The sequence below is a fragment of the Euprymna scolopes genome, chromosome 17 (genome assembly GCF_053919585.1).
Source record: "Euprymna scolopes isolate OS-2025 chromosome 17, ASM5391958v1, whole genome shotgun sequence".
NCBI classification, from domain to species: Eukaryota; Metazoa; Mollusca; class Cephalopoda; order Sepiida; family Sepiolidae; genus Euprymna; species Euprymna scolopes.
In genome coordinates this window covers 99668537-99688740 of record NC_136498.1, presented here as the reverse complement: position 1 = coordinate 99688740, position 20204 = coordinate 99668537, and the positions used below count along the sequence as shown (strand labels likewise).

Genomic DNA, 20204 nt, shown 5'->3' with positions numbered 1-20204 from the left:
CTGGTTGCAGTGGTAGGACTAAATGTTTAGAGGTGAAAATAGGTACCCTTCTTATAACGCTGTTGCGATTGTGATGGTATAACTCGTAGGATGCAATGTAGTATTTTATTATCACGACTAAAATGGTGTTCGAAAGCTACACAAGATAGTGGCTATTAGCCTAGATGTATTGAATTTGTATGTGGCATCTGTTGTTGAAAACCTACGATACTTTGGTCCAGAAGGAAATTTCTGCAGTCATTTTATTGTATAGGGAGATTAACAGATTGTAAAATATCCCATACACAAAGAAATTTTATTTCGTTTATGTTACCGCACGTTTGCGCGTAAAATGGCGGAAGTAGTTTAGGGGTTAATACCATGCAAACGGTAAATTTGCCTCGGGTTTGATTATCAGAATTTTTGTCACCGACCTCGATTACCCCTAAAAAAACAATTTTAAGTGGTCGGTGTTCTGTTGTAGCGTACCAACATTTCTAAGTAAAATGTATTTTGAAAATAAAATTTCCTTCGCTTTTCTATAGAAAAAAGTGTAAATATTTTTTATTCTGTAAAGTTTAACTACTACAAAATAAATAGATTTCAAACTACTTAAAAACACAAACAAAATAAGCCATATATGTGAAAAAATAACAGTAGTTGCGTTGGTAGCTTTACGGCTAAAAGCCCGAACACTTTTAATTAAAAAAAAAAGTTTGGCATATTGTATATTTTTATCTGCTTAAATTGCATTTAAAAGTGTGAGAATTTTTTTTTTAAGGTGGAGATTTTATTTACAAGAACGCGTTACACTTTTTAATAATAATAAAAACAAAATATTTGTAAACAAGCCTCTTAAAAAAAAATAATATAAGCGAAAACACGACAGCACCGCATTTCACGAGCATTTCACGAGCATTTGGAACTGCAAAAACGACAGCTCCAAATTAGCTTTTATCGGCATTAAGCAGCGAAGCGAACTTCACTAAGAATGTGTAACTGTGAATTTTGCAGCTCCAAGCAAAGTTTTACTTTTATGCTTATATGAATATGGGGACAGTTATCAACATTAAGCTTCAGGATTATACCAACATACATACATATAATTATTAATATGATATATTATCACATAGAAAGAAAAAATAAATGTATTATTTTTAACGTGTATCGATAATATTGCATAGAAATGACTTGGGAGTGCCCCAGTTTCACAGCTTCAGGCACAAGCCGCCACTGGATTTGAGATCATCTCGTAAGCATCAGACAAAGCCAAACTATTTGCCAAGAACTATGCAGCTAATTCTACCCTATGCGACCAAGGCCATCAACTCCCCGTATTTCCTCAAACAACACACTATGCAACGTACAAATATCTGTGCATGAGCTCGCCAAGCTAATCAAGAACCTTGGTTCCAGTAAAGCAACTGGCCCTGACGGCATTCCAGTTATAGTGCTGAAAAAGCTCCAACCAGAACTTGCCCCCATACTTACAAAACTGTTTAAGCATTATCTTAAAGAGAATTGCTTCCCAACACCCTGGAAAACCTTATCAGTATGCCCTGTATTTAAGAATTCACGTGGCAGGTCATCTCCCTCTCAGTACAGACTAATAAGTCTCCTGTGTGTCATGAATAAGTTACTAGAATCCATATTAAATAAAGCAGAAATGACCTTCTTAGTGACATGCATGGTTTCCGTTCTCCTAGATCTAGAGCAGATGTGCTAACAGTTATATCTCATAGGATTAGTGAATCTCTCGACAAAGGCTTCATTTCTAGGGTAATTGCTCTTGACATATCAAACGCCTTCAATAAGGTATGGCATTAAGGCCTACTTCACAAGATTTCCAGCTATAGTATAACTGGAAATGTTTTCTCAATTATTAAATCATTTCTCTCTGATAGGCTCATAAGAGTAGTGGTTGACGTGCCAAAATCAGAAGCCCACAGTATTAATGCTGGTGTCCCTCAAGGTCCATTCTGGGCCCAACTCTCTTCCTGATCTACAACAATGATCTCCCAAAACACATACTTAAATCATTCGTTGACATCCACGCTGATGACATGACCATCTATGGCGACACATCAAAGGCTGTAAATGACAAAGTTCTCTTTGATTCTCTCTCCTCTGATCTTGAGCGTGTGATATAATGGGGGAAGAGGTGGCTGGTTACTTTTAAGGCATCCAAAACCAAGCTTCTACCTTTACATCATCAAAGCTTTGATCCCCATCTGGCATCAATTGAAATGGATGGCTCTCGTTTTGGGGAGGTTCTATATTTTGACAAGCTTCTGGGATTAACCTTTACTTCTCATCTGAAATGGAACACGTATATCAAATCTGTTCGCCAGGTCACTGGAAAAATGGTGGAATCCTTCTACCGCTCCAGAAGATATCGCACTACTGATACATTTCTCTATCTATATAAAAGCCAAGTACATCCAAGGATGAAGTACTGTTGGCATATCTGGGCAGGAGCTGCTAAAAACAGCCTATCTTGCCTTGACAGAGTACAAAATATACTTCATGGTTTAGTGGGGATGCCCCTTTTTTCTTTTTTTTTTTTACACGGTGGTCACCACTTATCAAGGCCCAGAAGCCACTCAGGGATAAGGGTTATTGCAAGTACATTACGTTAGTGCAGAGATTTGATGAAGTGTTTACTTAAGGGGGCGGTTCATTAGGAATTTGTTAACGTTGGACTTGAAGACATCCAAGTTGTAGTCAGGTGGGAAGCATGCAGTTCTAAGAAAATAGCTTTGTTCATGGAATCCACATTTTGATTTAGGCACAGATAAAGAGTGGGGGAAATTTTTCACAGTGGATTCAGCTAGACGGGTGTTTTCGTGAAAGATTGGCAATGGGGGACCAGAGATTGGAGTTCAGACGAGCACCTGCCATGCAAATAACGATAAAACAAAGATAGGCTCGCAATGTCTCTTCTGTGGGAGAGAGGTTGCAGGGTAGAGAAAAGGGCATCCCCCACTAAGCCACGAAGTCTATTTTGTACTCTGTCAAGGCAGGATAGGCTGTTTTAGCAGCTCCTGCCCAGATATGGCAGCAGTATTCCATCCTTGGACGTACTTGGCTTTTATATAGATAGAGAATTGCATCAGTAGTGAGATATCTTCTGGAGCGGTAGAAGGATCCCACCATCTTTCCAGCGACCTTGGCAACAGACTTGATGTACGTGTTCCATTTCAGATCAGGAGTAAAGGTCAAACCCAGAAGCTTGTCAAAACACGGGGCCTCTCCCAGACGAGAGCCATCCATCCCAACTGATGCCAGATGGGGATCAGAGCGTTGATGATGTAAGGATAGGAGTTTGGTTTTAGATGCATTAAAGGTAACCAGCCACGTTTTCCCCCATTGAACCATGCGCTCGAGATCAGAGGAGAGAGAATCAGAGAACTTTGTCATTTACAGCCTTTGATGTGTTGAGGGACTCCAGCATTAATACTCTGGGCCTCTGATTTCTGCCCATCAACCACTACTCTTATGAGCCTATCGGAGAGAAATGATTTAATGATTGAGAAAACATTTCCAGTTATACCGTAGCTGGAAATCTTGTGAAGTAGACCCTTATGCCATACCTTATCAAAGGCCTTTGATATGTCAAGAGCAATTGCCCTAGAAAGGAAGCCTTTGTCAAGAGATTCACTAATCCTATGAGATATAATCGTCAGCACATCTGCGGTAGATCTTGCAGAACGGAAACCATATTGCATGTCACTAAGAAGGTTATTTCTGCTGAGGTGGTTGAATATTTCTCTATTTAATATGGATTCCAGCAACTTACTCATAACACACAGGAGACTTATTGGTCTGTACTGAGAGGGAGATGACTTATCACCTGAATTCTTAAATACAGGGCAAATTGATGAGGTCTTCCAGGGAGTTGGAAAGCACTTCTCCTTAAGGTAGCGCTTAAACAGTTTCCTAAGTATGGGAGCAAGTTCTGGTTGAAGCTTTTTTAACACTATAATTGGGATGCCGTCAGGGCCAGTTGCTTTACTGGAATCAAGGTTCTTGATTAGCTTGGCGACCTCATGCACGGATATTTGTATGTTACCTAGCTTGTTCTGTGTTATAGGAGGAAATACAGGGAGTTGATGGCCTTCGTCGCATAGGGTAGAATTAGCTGCAAAGTTCTTGGCAAAGAGTTTGGCCTTGTCTGATGCTGACGAGAAGTCCTCTGGTCCATTGATAATGGTTGGGATAGAACGCACACTTCTGTTCAGGATCCTATTTGTTATTTGCCAAAACTGGTGGGAACCAAGCCGCTGATCAACTACCTTGGATTTAACAGACTGGGCATATAGCTCTCTTGCATTTTTTATTACTCTTTTACAGTGGTTGCTGGCAGCCCTGAAAGCAGCTTTCGTCTCAGTGCATATATTACGTTGGTAGCTATGGAAAAAGTGATTTCTATGCGCGATAGCAGCAGCACATTCTGGGAAGAACCATGGCTGGCTGGCTGGCTGGTAGGTTTTTGTCGGAATTTTTTAGATGGTATGAATTGGTCTATGCCTACAATTAACCATTCGGTCAGATCTGATACTATAGAGGACACTTCCTTTTTAAACATGGAGTTCAGAGGTAAATCAGATATAAATGTACGGAACCCTTCCCTGCAACCTCTCTCCCACAGAAGAGACGTTGCGAGCCTATCTTTGTTTTATCGTTATTTCCATGGCAGGTGCTCGTCTGAACTCCAATCTCTGGTCCCCCCTAGCCAATCTTTCACAATAAACACCCGTCTAGCTGAAACCACTGTCAATAATTTTCCCCACTCTTTATCTGTGTCTAAATCAAAATGTAGATTCCATGAACAAAGCTTCTTTCTTAGAACTGCACGCCTGTGGAACTCTCTACTGCTTGCCTGTTTCCCTCCTGACTCCAACATGGATGTCTTCAAGTCCAACATAAACAAATTCCTTATGAACCGCCCCCTTAAGTAATGACACGTTATCAAATCTCCAATACTAATGAATACTGCAACACTATCCCATTGATTACTGTACACAAAATAACCCTTATCCCCGAGTGGCCTCTGGGCCTTGATAAGTGCTGACTTCCATGTCAAAAAAAAAAAAATGTACATTATTGTGCTGTAAAGGTATTATTATTGTTATGTCATACACACAATGAACTCTAGATTAGACTATCACAGCACTAGATGGTTATAGATACATGTAGAGAAAGAAAAAAGGAACAAACCGAGTTATGCGTTCATCAACGTTTTGTCTTTATTTCGAGACTTCCTCTGGATGAATGAGATTAAGAGGAAGTCTCGAAATAAAGATGAAACGTTGATGAACACATAACTCGGTTTGTACCTTTTTTCTTTCTCTATTTTGTCAGAATACTATTTCCATCATTCTTATCATATATATATATGAAAATGCGAAGCTCGTTGTTTGTTGGTTTACACACATGCAATTTGAGCACTATAAAAGTGATGGCGGGTGTCTATTTAAATAGACATTCCGACGAGGGTGTCGATTCCATGGTCGAGTGGAAGAACTGCCGACTGTCAACACGACGGTTCTAGGTTCAATCCTTGGCTTGGGAAAGATGCTAGTCTAGCGGCACTGATGAGTTGTGATACACCGAAACAGGACTGTATGTCGATGACTACAAATATATAACAAATTGAGGTGGAAGAGAAAAAAATAAAAGAACGACAATATAAAAAAAATATACTAAGCATATAAACTGTATCGTAGATTCAATAGAGATATTACATTAATTATGGGTGTAGGATAAATAACTATTAGTACCAAGGGATTTCGAAGCCTAATGCTTCTTATCAGAAGAGGAGAGAAAGTGCTAAGTAATATATTAAAGATGCGACGTCTAGCAATAACTACATTAGGAGCAAAATGATGGGGCATGAGAGGAAAAGGGAATACTATTTCCATTATTCTCATCAAAGATACATGTATATATACTCACATACTTTCAACCCTAGACGATAATAGAAATTCATAAATATATACACAATTCACACACACTTCATGTCATACAGAAATCCACAACGCAACACATGAACTTTTACATTTGGAATTGATTTTATATTTGACAGCTTAAATGTTCTTAAGTTTCTTAAAAATTCAAAATTAACTTTTTATCAATCATTAAATAAAAGACTAGAATGGTTGATTTGATTTGATTACTCTACAGGTAAAAAACATATTTTGTGGATTTATGTGATTAAATTATATGCAGTTCGATCGATCTACAATATTTGCAATATGCATGGAAGATTACATCAGAAAAAAAAGGAAAAAATTTGCATGTTTACAATTTAATTTTTATTTCAAATACATTAATGGTTTACAAAATTCGAATTAGCAATATGCATCCATACACTGTTAACAAACTCCCAATAAAATCAACTGTAAATATACGTTTAGTAAAAAGAATGTTTACAAATAACTTCATATTATAGTCGACTAAATTTTAACTAAAATTTAATCTTCACAAAGTTTAAAGTAATATTTTATTTCAGATTTGGAAATATACACATCTTAAAACTGGAATTGAAAATTAATTTCTTTAAAGATTTTAATTTTAGGAGTAATTGGTGGATTACAACATTGCTAAAAAAACAATCTTTGAGTGAAAATCATTTAAAGTTGATATGAATTGTTGGTAAATGTAGTTTTGTTATGGATGTCATGAAAACATTGGATAATTGAAAATTTTCAATTTAAAAAAGTCACAAGTATATATATATATATATATATATATATATATACACACACACACACAGCACACTCACATTGACACACCAGTTCTCGTTAGATCACCGGTTAAGCAACGTTGAGCCTGTACCAGATGGGTGACCATTTAGGAAGGTTACCCGCCGTATGAACCGCATCGTGTCATAGAAATTTCCAGATTGGTATCTGGGGGCACATTAATTCACTGGGAAAGATGTACCCCCTTAGTAAAGACATGTATTTAGGAGAAGTAAACTCTGATTTAAAAACCTGTGGTCTAGTGTATACTCTGCCCTGTGGCAATCAACCGCACCAACGGAGGTTAGCAGCAATACCAAAAGGTGTGGTTGGTTCTACATAAAGCCTTCACATAAACAAATCATCTGTGTGGATTTCCAAACAACTTAGTTGTAGTGGCGGAACCCCATACATCGAAAGTGAGAGAGTCCATCATATATATATGTATGTGTGTGTAGGTGTGTGGCCCCAAGAATCATACAGCACGATATATAGAGAAAACAAATTATGTATACCACTGCGTCCCCCAAACTTTCAAAATCCAATATTTATGAAGGCAATGTCTGCTGAAAGAAGACAAACTTTGTATCCCCTGCACATGCCTCTTATCTCCCTGGTGTTTTAGATGAACAAAAAGCTCTTCGTCAAGACATGGAAGAAAACCCAACCTCACAGGTAATTGCAGTTATCAATGACAATGATCTGGATAATTACAATGCATTAAAGGATGTTGACAATAACATCAGTGCAGAATAACTTAGAAACAATGTAAGTGCAGTAAAACTTTGTTTTGTTATTAAATTTTATTAAACTTTATTATTATATTTACACGTAATAATAACACATTTCATTGTCACCGTTGTGTCAACTACCATCACCGTTGAAATAAAGATGATATGATGCAATAGTTTAGATGTTATACTTTATTTTAAAACAAATGCCAAACGAATATATCTAATTAGTTCCTGAGATAAATGGTTCACAAAGTATGGTTTAAAGTGTAAAAGTATAAATGTATATTTTTGCATGCCTAAAAGAGCACTTGAAGTCGACTTACGCCTGCCAAATTCCATTTTTTTTTTTTCAATTTTGACCATCTTAGTAGCTTTTTTTTACGAGCTAAAAACTAAATCGAATTTAGTCCACAGGTCCAAATTCTTTATATATCGTGTCAAGTCTGTAGACCAAAAATTGAAAGAGAAGTTTGGTTTCTCAGACAGCCAGACAAAGTCACTTTATATATATATATATATATATTTTTTGTTTTTGCGATATGTTTTGAATGAATTCAATTATTTACGGAAGTCCATTTTTTTTTTTACCTAAATGCGAGTTGGGAATAATTTTCCCTTTAACCAATTTAGTACCCCCACATGGAGAGCGGCATATATATTGCTTTTAAAATATAATTATCTACTGACACGTGTTTTGTCGTCTACGACTCATCAGAGTGGCTGAATCTAGCGAGATTCGAAATCAGAACCACACCGCTCATCCATCTCGCACGACTGTTTGATATATCGCGATTTACTTGGATGTTATTTGTTTTTGTGATACATTTTGAATGAATTCAATTATTTACGAAAGTGCATTTTTTTTTTTTTTACCTAAATGCAAGTTGGGAATAACATATATACGGCATATCTGCATGGACACATCAGTTCTTGTCAGATCACCCAAGTTAAGCAACGTTGAGCCTGGTTAGTATCAGATGGGTGACCATTTAGGAATTCTAGGTGCTGTATGTGTTCTCCGCTTATCTCGGCATTTGTTTCCAGTCGTCCTGTACAAAGCCTTTTGACATCTTAGTAGCTTTTTTTACGAGCTAAAAACTAAATCGAATTTAGTCCACAGTGTAAAACATAGAAAAATCTTGCCACTGGTATTTAACAATGTCATCTCAGGAGAGGTGTGGTTGGAGATTGCATACCTGTGACAAAAATTTCATGTGCAAGCAACCCCTCGTGGGTATCCACAGTCTGTCCAAGACTGAAGGAGCCTGCTTGCTTTATATATATATATATATATATATATATATATATATATGAGCAAACAGTTAATAAAATATGTTAAAAAACACTTTGAAATGAGTTAAAAACATATTTAATCTGAAAAGGAAACACTAGATAAATGGATAGTCCTTAATCCGCGGAGTTTCGAAGAAATACTTTCCTTCTCATCAGAGGGTAGGAATTAGCAAAATGCGGGATCGGATTTTGCATGCAGAAGTATTTGATGAAACAACAAGTAAGTCAAAGATCTTACTTGAAAACAAAAAAAGTGAAGCAGAGGGAATATAGTGAAGAAAAAGATGATTACACATGAATGGATAGTCTGGTGGAAAATAAAAAATCCAGTGACGGTAAAATCCAAATGTAAAACTTCAAGAAAGTTAAAAGAATTTCCATTTGTACAAGTAAAATCCAAGGAAATCCCGTAATTGGAAGAAGATGGTCCATAATAATCCAAAGTCAGAAATCCATGAAATAATTCACAAAAATGTGTACAAGGAAAAAAGAAAAGATTAGATAGAGACAGACAAAGATTATTTTTAGCTCTTAAATGGTTTACTGATGTTTTTTAAAAATGGTACTTAGTATTGTACGATTCTGGGGACCTCATATGTAAGTAAGTATAAATTGTTTTAGTTTTTTAATGGGAACATGTTATTTTGAAATCATATTAATTTGAAAATATGCATTATATTCTTTTCTGTTTGTGAATGATGCAGTGTCATACCAATAGACATTTCTTTCAATGCTAACATAAACGGGGGTGCTGCAAGTATACTAGATCTTTTTATATTTTTTTTTCTTTTACCATTGGGTCACTAGAACAACTCAAGGATAAGGGTTGATAAGACAGAATAAATATCAACCAAAAGATGTGGAACATTATGGGAATACTTATCTTAACCAATAGTATAAACCGCACTTCATTGTTTATAAGCAAGAGTTAAGGATAAGAATTTGTTTACATTAGATTTGAGGATGATCAAGTTGTAATCTGCAGGGAAGCAGTCCTAGGTGGTAAGTCTTTTCAAACAAGTTCTGTCCACAGAAATTCCACCTGTCGCTAGACGCATGAAGAGAGAATGGACTACTGTTCTCATCTTGAGAGTTATGGCAATTCAAAGTTAAATAAAAGAGAACAAAAGAGGACATTCTTAATATTTATTTAATTTTTAAGCCAATGTCACTATGTCAGCGTTTTTGAATACATAAACCAGGCTATTTTTCTCTTCCTTTGATGAGAAGCATTAGGCTTCGAAATGTTATAGCCTAAAGAGCATTTCTTTCTTCTGTTTTTCATACTGATCTGATAATGTAAAAAAAAAGTTTTATTTAACTTTGAATTCTCATCCTTCATTTTTTTTTTTCTATTAATTGGTTCATTTGTCCAAGTAGAGCTTTTGGTATCTTGATGGGGTTTTTTTTTTTTTTTTTTGTATAAAGATTATATTTTTTATTTTTATAAATTTTATATATATATATATATATATATATATATATATATATAGCTTTAAGTAAAAGAGAAAAGAGAAAGATCAATTCCACGAAAGGAGACTTATCCGGATAATGCCATAAAGTCACTGAAGGGTTTGGAACTTAAATAAGATTCTGTATTTTTGATGATGGTTTTCTGTAATTTTAACAAAATCTGACTAAGACATTGGGAAAATGCAAAATTCAAACAACCTTTATTTATGAAAAATAATGTCTTAAATGTTGCCCATTTTCAGCTTCGCATATTTGTGCTCTTTCCAAAACATTATTCATGACAGATTGCAGAATCTCTGAATTGCAATTTAACTTCCTCATTTCGTTCCTGATGTTTGCAGAGTTTGGGGTTTGTTAACATAGACTCTTTTTTTAAGATATACCCTCAAGAAAAAGTCGATGCTAGTCAAGACTGGGGAACGTGGTGGCTATTTGACATTGCCATAGCAAGAGATAATGTTGCCGCCAAAGCATTACCTGAGAAGCTCTATGATTTTGGTAAAACAGTCTTGTAACTTGTGTACATTGTTCAGTACTATGTGTATCCATGATTTCAAAAATATTATCTGTAAAATATCTGAAATAGAGGAAAAAAACTAATCATTACTGGTAAAATGATAAAGATTTTCAACCCTTCAGTGGCTTTTTGGACAGTCTATACAAACCAGTCAATTAAAGGAATGATTGCACCATGTCCTAATAGTGCTTGGTATTAATGGTCAACATGGTTAACGCAGATGTTATGTCTAGCAAGAGAAGTGATGTGTAAAAAATAAGGAGAGTATGACGAGTTTAATGATGCTGATTTTGAGGAAATTTGTGATAGAAATTTGGGACTTTTTTTTTTCCTCAGATTATTTTAAAGATACTAAATTTTTCTTCATGACAAAAAATTTATAAAGAAGCTTCAATTAAATATGAAAATGAAATTATTTTGTATAACAGATGTAGGATAGGAAGTAATACGATATTTTCTGAGTTTGTCATCCTTCATCTGAATTGTAAATGAGGGTGCAAGTCCAGCTAATTAAAAAAAACAAAAACATAGAAAATCTTTATGATGTACATATCGCGGAACAAATGCCTTATTCCAAAAATCATGTAAAGTCATCAGGTATTTTTTTTTAACAAAGAAAATCAAATTTTTGGAGAAAGTAAAAAGGGACTGTCTCACGTTACCATTTTGAAAAAAACAAGAACAGATAACTTCACAATAATTCAAACTTATACGATCAGACTTTTAATGCTAGCAATTTCACAGTAATCGCTTTAAAATGATTTTCTTCATAAAAAATAACTACTTGATCAATTTATATGATTTGGAGAATATGACGCTTTCATACAGTGATGGGTACATACATTATAAAGATTTTTCTGTATTTTTATTTGTTTTTTTAATCAAGTTGAATTCAAAATGAGTTATTGATCATTTGATCATAGATTTATAAAATGAAAACGAATGAGGGGTGCTATTTTCTGAGCGAATCAAAATAAGAGACGCAATATGCAGATACAAAGAAGTAGCGCGAGAATAGGTAAACTTTGAGTGACGCGAGTAGCAGCATTACACTTGTTCTCATTGCAGAAGCAATAATTCAATCTGGTTCCGTATTGATCATAATATTGATGGCATCCAATCTGCTGAAAAAGTCCTTCACGGGTCGTCAGGTCAATCCTTGGATCTGTTGAAGAGAAGAACAGAAATGATTAAATAAGATAATTTGCTGAAATAATGCATTCTGATGATGATGATCATCATCATCATCATCATCATCATCAGTTCAATGTTTGCTTTGTATACATAGTGTAATCATGTTGATGCATTTGTTCTCATAAGATAAGCAATGTTGGGCCTGGTTAGAACCAGATGGGTAACCATTTGAGAATACTAGGCGCTATATGTATTCGCATAAGCGAATATGTAAAATACTTAGGGAGATGGACACAGTTCTAGGTCACCCTTGGGCAAGGTGTAGCACTTGTTTGTCTCCCTCTGATTTTCTGTAGGGTTACCATACAGGGGGGGGGGGTCTTCAGGCATAGTGAAGACAAAAGAAAGGGAGAGGGGAGGCTCTGTTGAAAAATCAAGTCAGATAGAGAGAGCTCCTTGGGCCTGTAAAGCATTCTTCTAATGATGGTGTCACAAACAAAACACTCGATTCCAATTTTTTTATGAGCCAGCATGGAAGTAGTAATGCTCAGAAAACTGTCATGAGAATGCTCTTGTCAGTATGCAATATGATCTACCGATAGATAGTGAAAGATAATAATTACATGCTGAAACATGTTCGAGAGTTTGTAGAAATTGATTTCAAATTAACCTATCTCTGGCTAGGTCTTCATCTACCCCTTTTTTTCTTTCAAATGCATCCTTTCCACAAAGTGATTTAACTGATGGTCTACACATTGTCATGTTTTTTTTTTGTTTTTTTTTTTTACTTGGAGGTCACCACTTATCAAGGCCCAAGGGTCACTCAAGGATAAAGGTTAATGAGTGTTGGGTAGACTGAGACCATAATGATTAGTAATGGTGGAACTTGGGTAGGGTTTGATTATTTAAGAGGACAATTCAATAAGAACTTATTTGCATAAAACTTGAAAACAACCATGTTATAGTCAGTTGGGAAGCAACTCTGTGGTACAGTTTGCTTCTTTGTTGTTTTATTTGTTTATACTAAACGATTACTAATCCAAGTGCCACTCAAGGACAAGGGTTAACATGATTTTCAGTTGGGTAATGGAACAGTACTATGAAAAGATTAAGAACTATACTTAATTCACTGAATGACTTGACAGATATTTGTTGACATTGGACTTGAAAACAACCATATTGTAGTCTGCAGAGCAACATTTCACTGGTAATATGTTCCACAGGTGGGAAGTTCTTGAAAGTTTTGTTTGATTTTAGGTACATAAACAAAGAAAGGAGAGCTCTTTGCACTGTCGGTACAAAGACGAGTTCTTGCTGAAAAGGTTTTACAGCAGTGAGGTGCAAAGTTTGAAACGTGGTAAAGAGTTTACCATAGAAATACCGAAAAGGGAAAGACTAGCAATGTCTCTTATGAGATAGGAGTAGCAGTATCTCCCACTAAATTATGTTGTCGGTTTTGTACTCTGGGCAACATCTCCCCACATGTGGCAGCAGTACTCTGTATCTTGGATCAAATATGACTCATGCAGGTAGAGGATTGCACTAAAAATCAGGTGCTTTCTGGAGCAGTAGAATGATCCAACCATCTATCCAGTAACCTTGCAATAGATTTGATGCCAGTCTTCTATTTTAGATCTGGGATGAAAGTTAGTCCTAGGGGCTTGTCAAATTTTGCCGTATTTAGTTATTTTAAAGGGTTGGGGGACAATCAAGTAGGAAAAAAAACACACTCTTCTGTCTCTCTCATTTCCTTCTTGTATAACAAGCTAATGTCCTTTTACTTGTAAATCTAATTTAAACGTACAAAAAGAAATCCAGATAAAAGAAAGAACACGACTGAATAATAACAACTTTTTTTCCTGCCTTTTACAAAAATTGTAATTCTCTCGGCAGGGGGAGACAACTCCGCATTTTTTTTTTTTCGAGCAAGAGTTACTTCCCATGGCCGGTTGTTACTCGGTTTAATTTATGTCATTCTGTTAATTTCTTTCTTCTCTCTTTTTAAAGAAAAAGAGAGAGAAAAGGACAGGGATAATGAGCAAAGGAGTGAGGAGGTTAAAAAAAAAAGGTTTTCTTTAAATTTAACAAACAGTAAAACATTTCTTGGAATTCATACATTAAATCCGTTACTCTTTCTGATTCTCATAAAGTCAGTTTTCTCTGGTCAATATTTTTCAATGAAAAATATATTATTTCTGTCAGTACAAAGCTGATTTAATGAAAAAATAATTTGAAAAATTAAAACAATTTCAATGAAAAACTAATTTAAAAAATGAAAACAATATTCTTGAATAATGTATGGAGTACCGTTGCAACATCTGGGCTGCTGCATCTATTACTAGTCTCTCTTTCTTGGATAGAGTCCAAAAAAAAAAAAAAAAAGGGTCTGCAATCTAATAGGTCCCACTCTGTCATCTAGGCTCCAATCCCTGTCCCATCACCGCATGTGCATCTTTGTGCCTGTTTTACAAGTATTTTAATGAAATGTGGTCTGATGAACTTATTGCACTTGTGCCCTCTCAACGTACATATCCACAAAGTCACTTAGCAACAAAATCACACCCCTCCACTGTTGAGGTCCCTAAAGTTTTCTAATCAAATAGCTTCTTCCCTAGGACAGCTAGACTTTGGAATCTCTTCCTGCTGCCTGCTTTCCAAACTGTACTGATATGCAGAAATTCAAATGTAACATAAACCAACATCTTAACCTTTCTTAGGCATGATCCAAATTAGTAGCCCTTTATGTCCAAGTCACAATATGTCTTGTTTGGGGTGAAGGGGAGTAAAAATAAAAAATAAAAAAATTATTGGGCAATTTTTATGAAACTTTTAGAAAATTAAAATTCAAATCAAGAGAAAAAAAAAAAAACATTGATTACAAGGTTAGTTTCATGAATAAATATTTATTTTTTGACTAAACAACTGATAAAAAATAAAATCTTTTCGATTTCTTATAATTTTTTTTTTTGTTCAAATCAAAATAAATACAGGATGCGACAGAAATGCCTCCAACATTTTAAACTTTCAACTTTATGTTGCTAATGAACTTATACAAGTGCCAATGATTTTTTCATTTAGGTCATAACTTGCAATATTTTTTCATTTTTTCCTCATCAAACAATATGGTTTGGACTGGTGCACATCATGCTTTTACTGTAGAAATATTTTTGAAGAATGGTGAATCTATAATTGCAACACAGTTAGCTTTTCGAGTTCATTACAAGTTAGGACAGCATAATGCTGTTCCAGATAGAAAATAAATACAGCTATGGGTTGCAAATTTTAGAGCTACACATTCAGCACTTAAAAAGTCACCTGGTAGGTCTCAAAGCACTTGAATGCCAGATAGTATTTGAACTGTGAGACTTTCTGTTACTCAGTCTCCTACAAGTTCAACTCACAAACATGCTTTGGCCTTGGGATTGTCTGATCGAACAATGAGAAGAATTCTATAGACTGAGATGCAGTTCCATCCATACAAATTAATGATTGCTCAGATATTGCACGAGCGCGACTGGGAAGATTGCATGTCAAAATGTGGGAGATATTTCTGTTGCACCCTGCGTTTAGATTTTATTTATATAATAAACTATTAATAGCAAACAAATGTGTTCTTTACGACTTTTTGTATTAGAGTGAAGGCGTTCAACATTTTAGCATTTTCCAGAATCTTCCGTAAATCGCCAGGACGATTCTAACACTAGCACGGTCTTTATTTTGTATAAGTACCATGAATGGTATATATGCTATGAAGAAAGAGTAAAATTCCAAAGAGATTTCTCAAACCTCGTTTCATTTCTCAATGTTTCTTTATTAATAACAGTGTTAAAGATGTTATTGAGAAGAAGAAGATTAGACTAAAACTTAATACGGGTCTGCTCGATAAAGTGATTAGGGTTTGAAGAACATAACAGCTATCTTACAGCAAGTACTTAAAAAAAAACAAAAAAAACAAAAGAAACTGTTAATTTCATGATTTAAATTCTGACAAAACTTTGGTGTGCTAAATCTACTATTGGTCCTGAAGAATTTTGTAGAAATATTTTTTATAAGTTAGTTGTACATTTCGCATGAAATTTTCTCAAAATGATTTCCAATAAAAAAAAAAAGTATAAACTGCGTCAATCGCTTTATTTCAGATTAGTAAAATATTAATATTTTACTAAATATACGTCACAAAAAAATGAAAATTGTGTCATCAAATAACTGTTTCAAGGTTAGTTATTTCCCAAAATTTTATTCGAATCCATGCGATATTCACGAAGTTATGACATTTTATTTATTATCAAGTAATTTATACTGTCCATCGCTTTATTGCAGGTCTTTTAAAATGCCAAAAAAAAAAAAAAGGAAGCGATTAACGTTTATCGAAAAGGAAAGGATTGTTGCTGGACTCGCTAAAGGATTGTTCATCAAAGATTTAGCTATGGAGCTGGAAAGGGATCCAAGAACTTTAGCTTCATTCCTGAACAATCCCAACAACTAAACCAGAAAGGATAGAGGCACCAGAAGAAACCTTTCATATTGTGATATTCAGAAAATTTGTAGGGGAGTCAACCGAAACCCAAACAGCACCAGTGCTTCCATTTTTGCAAGACCCGGAATCGCTCCAAGATCCAGGCAGGCCCGATGTAAGATGTTGAATGAGATGGCAAGGAACATCCAAACTATTCCAAGGCCTCCATTGAGCAAACAACATAGAGAAAAACGAATGGCTTGGGCACAGAATTACATGAAAATGGATTTCCAATGTGTCCTATTTACAGATGAGACCCATGCTACACTTGATGATCCGGATGGATGGGCCAAAGTTTGGAACTTGAATGGAACTCCAATCCCTTACAGAGTTCACCGCCAACAAGGAGGTGGAGGCATCATGTTTTTGGCGGGAATCATTAGGGATAAATTGGTTGGACCATTCCAAGTTTCAGAGGGTATAAAACTTACCAGCAATGTGTACACGGCCTTTTTGGATAAACATTTGTTATCATGGCTAAATGACCTACCATTATCACGTTGCTTTCAGATGATTTTTATGCATGACAATGCACCATCCTATTCTGCTAGGGTGACTGCAGCCTTCCTTGAATCTATGAGCTTCTTTGGAGAAACCCTCATGAGTTGGCCATCGTGTTCCCCGGATCTTAACCCCATTGAACATCTCTGGTAAATATTAAAAAGGTGTTTATAAGGGAGGAGAGCAATTTATTTCAAAGGATTCCCTGTGGAGGAAAGTAGCTGATGTCACCAGAACCTTACCTTTTTTTCAGATCAAACAATTGACTTCTTCGGTGGACAAAAGGTTGTTTAAAAGATTTTTAAAAAATGGTTGATATGGCGATAAATAATTAATTTATTTTAGGCTTAGCACCTAGGATGTGCTTTTGTTTATTATTCTTTAACAGAAAAATATAATAAAAAGTCAAGTTTTTATGATTAGACATTGTATTTTTGCCCTCATACGACATTTTAAGAGACCTGCAATAAAGCGCTGGACAGCTGAAATTTCTTTGATAAAGAATAAAATGTCATAACTTTGTGAGTATCACATGAATTTGAAATAAAAAAAAATTGACTTCCCCGGTGGACAAAAGGTTGTTTTAAGTTATTTAAAAAATGGTGGATATGTCGATAAATAATTCATTTATTTGAGGCTTAGCACCTAGGATGTGCTTTTTCTCATTATTCTTTGACAGAAAAATATAATAAAAAATAAAGTTTGCATGATAGGACATTGTATTTTTGCCTAAAACAACATTTTAAGAGACCTGCAATAAAGCGATGAGCAGTAAAAATTCCACGATAAAAAATAAAATGTCATAATTTTGTGAATATCACATGAATTTGAATAAAATTTTGGGAAATAACTTTAAAGCAGTCATTTGATCATACAATTTTTATTTTTTTGTGACATATATTTGTTGAAATATTGATATTTTACTAATCTGCAATAAAGTGATTGACGCAGTTTACATATTTAATAAATTGATCTGTTTGATCTGAAAACCAAAAATGTTATAATAAATTACAAACATAATTGACTTACCTCCAAAACTCATTAGCAAACTCATATATCCACGTTCAGAAAAGCAAGTCCGGTGACCAGCTGCATAGTCTAAAAGATAATTTAGTAGAAAATTTTTAATAAAATAAATAATAATACTTCTGAGTGTAACACACATATAGACACACACACATATATACATATATATTGGATTGAAAAGGAAAAGTGTTGGTAAAAGTCATAAAAATTCTAAAGATATCAACAGGAAAAAAAATCTCCAATTGTTTTTCGGGGAACATAAATCTGTCTCTGATGAGTTGTTTAGTGTATTTCAACGATTCAACAAAACATGCGTAATACACACCATATTAACAATAAAACACTATGAGCATGAAATAAATACATCTTTGGATTCAGAATGTTTACCAATATACTAAAAGATAATTTAGTAGAAAATTTTTAATAAAATAAACAATAATACTTCTGAGTGTAACACAGAGACACACACACACATATATATATATATATATATATATATACACGGCATAATCGCATTGATACACCGGTTCTCGTCAGATCACCAAAGTTAAGCAACATTGAGCCTGGTTAGTATCAGATGGGTGACCATTTGGGAATTCTAGTCGCTGTATGTACTCTCCGCTTATCCCAGTATTTGTTTCCAGTCATCCTGTACTTCACTTGCCACTGGTATTTAACAATGTCATCTCAGGAGAGGTGTGGTTGGAGATTACACTCCTCCTGTCACAAAATTTCATTCGCAACCAACCCTTCGTGGGTATCCATAGTCTGTCCAAACTGAAGGAGCCTGCTTTTTGCTTTATATATATATATATATATATATATATATATATATATATATATACAGACTATGGAATAAACAGAATCATGTTTTGTCTGTATACTCTGAAATGTAAATTCATTTTAATTGAGCTTAATTGTGGTAAGTTGGAAAAAAAATTTTATTGAACTTATACACATGTATATAAGTCAAATTATATAAACATCAGAAAAACTATGCAGATTAATCAATGTTTTAATAAAGTTACTCATCTTATCAGGGGTTCAGTAGTGACTTAAAATTATTAAGTGAAATGCCAATACCCCCAAAAATAAATATATTAGCAAAAATGACCTTCAACAGGTATGATTCCCCTGTTTCTCCCTTGTCAGACATATTCAGTAAATCAAACAATGAGAAAAATAGTCATTAGCAAAAAAAAGAAAGAAAGGAGAGAGAAAGAAAGGGAGTAGGAAAATTTCACTTGAAATAGCTTTACATATGTATTGAGCACTTCTGAAAAATATTATTTTTAGTTCAATATATTTGAATACACACATATATTAAAATAATTTAATAAACAGAACCATGTTTTGTGATCTGTATGACTCATCAGTATGGCTACAGTGTGGCTAAATTTCGTTTTCACACACTTATTCGATCAATACCTCCGTTCAGTCTCAAGAGACAATAGATATTCTCTATAAGGGTAGCTACACATGTAATTGTGAAGCAAGAGTTGTGTAATCTCCAACCATACTTCTGAGTAGGTACTGCTTGAATCTAGTGGCAATGTGGTTAAAAGTAAAGAACCTTACCTTATGCACCGTGCGGCCAGTGTTAGGAAAGAAAAAAAAAAGAGAAAATAAAAATGGCCGCCCCCTGGTATTTATGGACTGATGATCACGTGATGTGAGGAGAGGGGGGAGGGGTATGCAAATGAGATGTAGTTGGGTCTCTCTATAAAAGAGCCGTCTTCTTTATTTTGGGTGTTAATGTGGAAAGTGCAGAGAGAAGAGAACAGTTGGATTTTGGAGTTGAGTTCAAATTTAACGTCAGGCAAGAAGAAGTCTACAATGACTGGAAACAATACGGAAATAAGCTGAGAGCACATACAGCACCTGGAATTCCCAAATCGTCACTTATTTTAGGACTGACTAGACTCACTGTTATCTAACGGGAACTGGTGCGTTAATGTGATTATTGTAAAATTCTGAAACCGTTCACTACAGCCTAAAATATAAAGGAGCATAAAATATTACCTATTACTGAAGAAGAAGAAAACAGACAGCTACAAGCTTTGAAATGTGTGGACTGTTTTGCACGTTTGGGCACATGATTTTTAATGGTAAAATAAACCTGTGCATGTAGTTAGACTCTTTTTATAGGTAACATTTATTTGTATATGAAGAAAACTACTTTAAAAAAGAGGAATTGAGGAAAACGGGCAGTTACATTTTTGACAGCTGAAAGAGAATATTGAAGCAAAGAATTGCCTGTGTCCATTGTGATGTTGAAGAAACGT

General features: G+C 34.9%; 1 protein-coding gene across 2 annotated transcripts in view; it reads right to left on the bottom strand.

Moving 5' to 3' along the window:
- Positions 1-10401: 10401 nt before the first annotated feature.
- The window catches only part of LOC145296857 (uncharacterized), a 32453-nt gene continuing 22650 nt past the window's right edge, over positions 10402-20204 (bottom strand). The window contains exons 5-6 of one of the 2 annotated variants that reach the window (XM_080142990.1): positions 17923-17991; positions 10402-11907 (exon numbers count right to left, since the gene is read on the bottom strand). In XM_080142990.1, coding sequence (XP_079999116.1) covers positions 11711-11907; positions 17923-17991 — 266 coding nt within the window. In that variant the 3' untranslated portion in view covers positions 10402-11710. The remainder of the gene's footprint in view (positions 11908-17922; positions 17992-20204) is intronic. The other variant, XM_080142991.1, reaches the window with a different exon arrangement.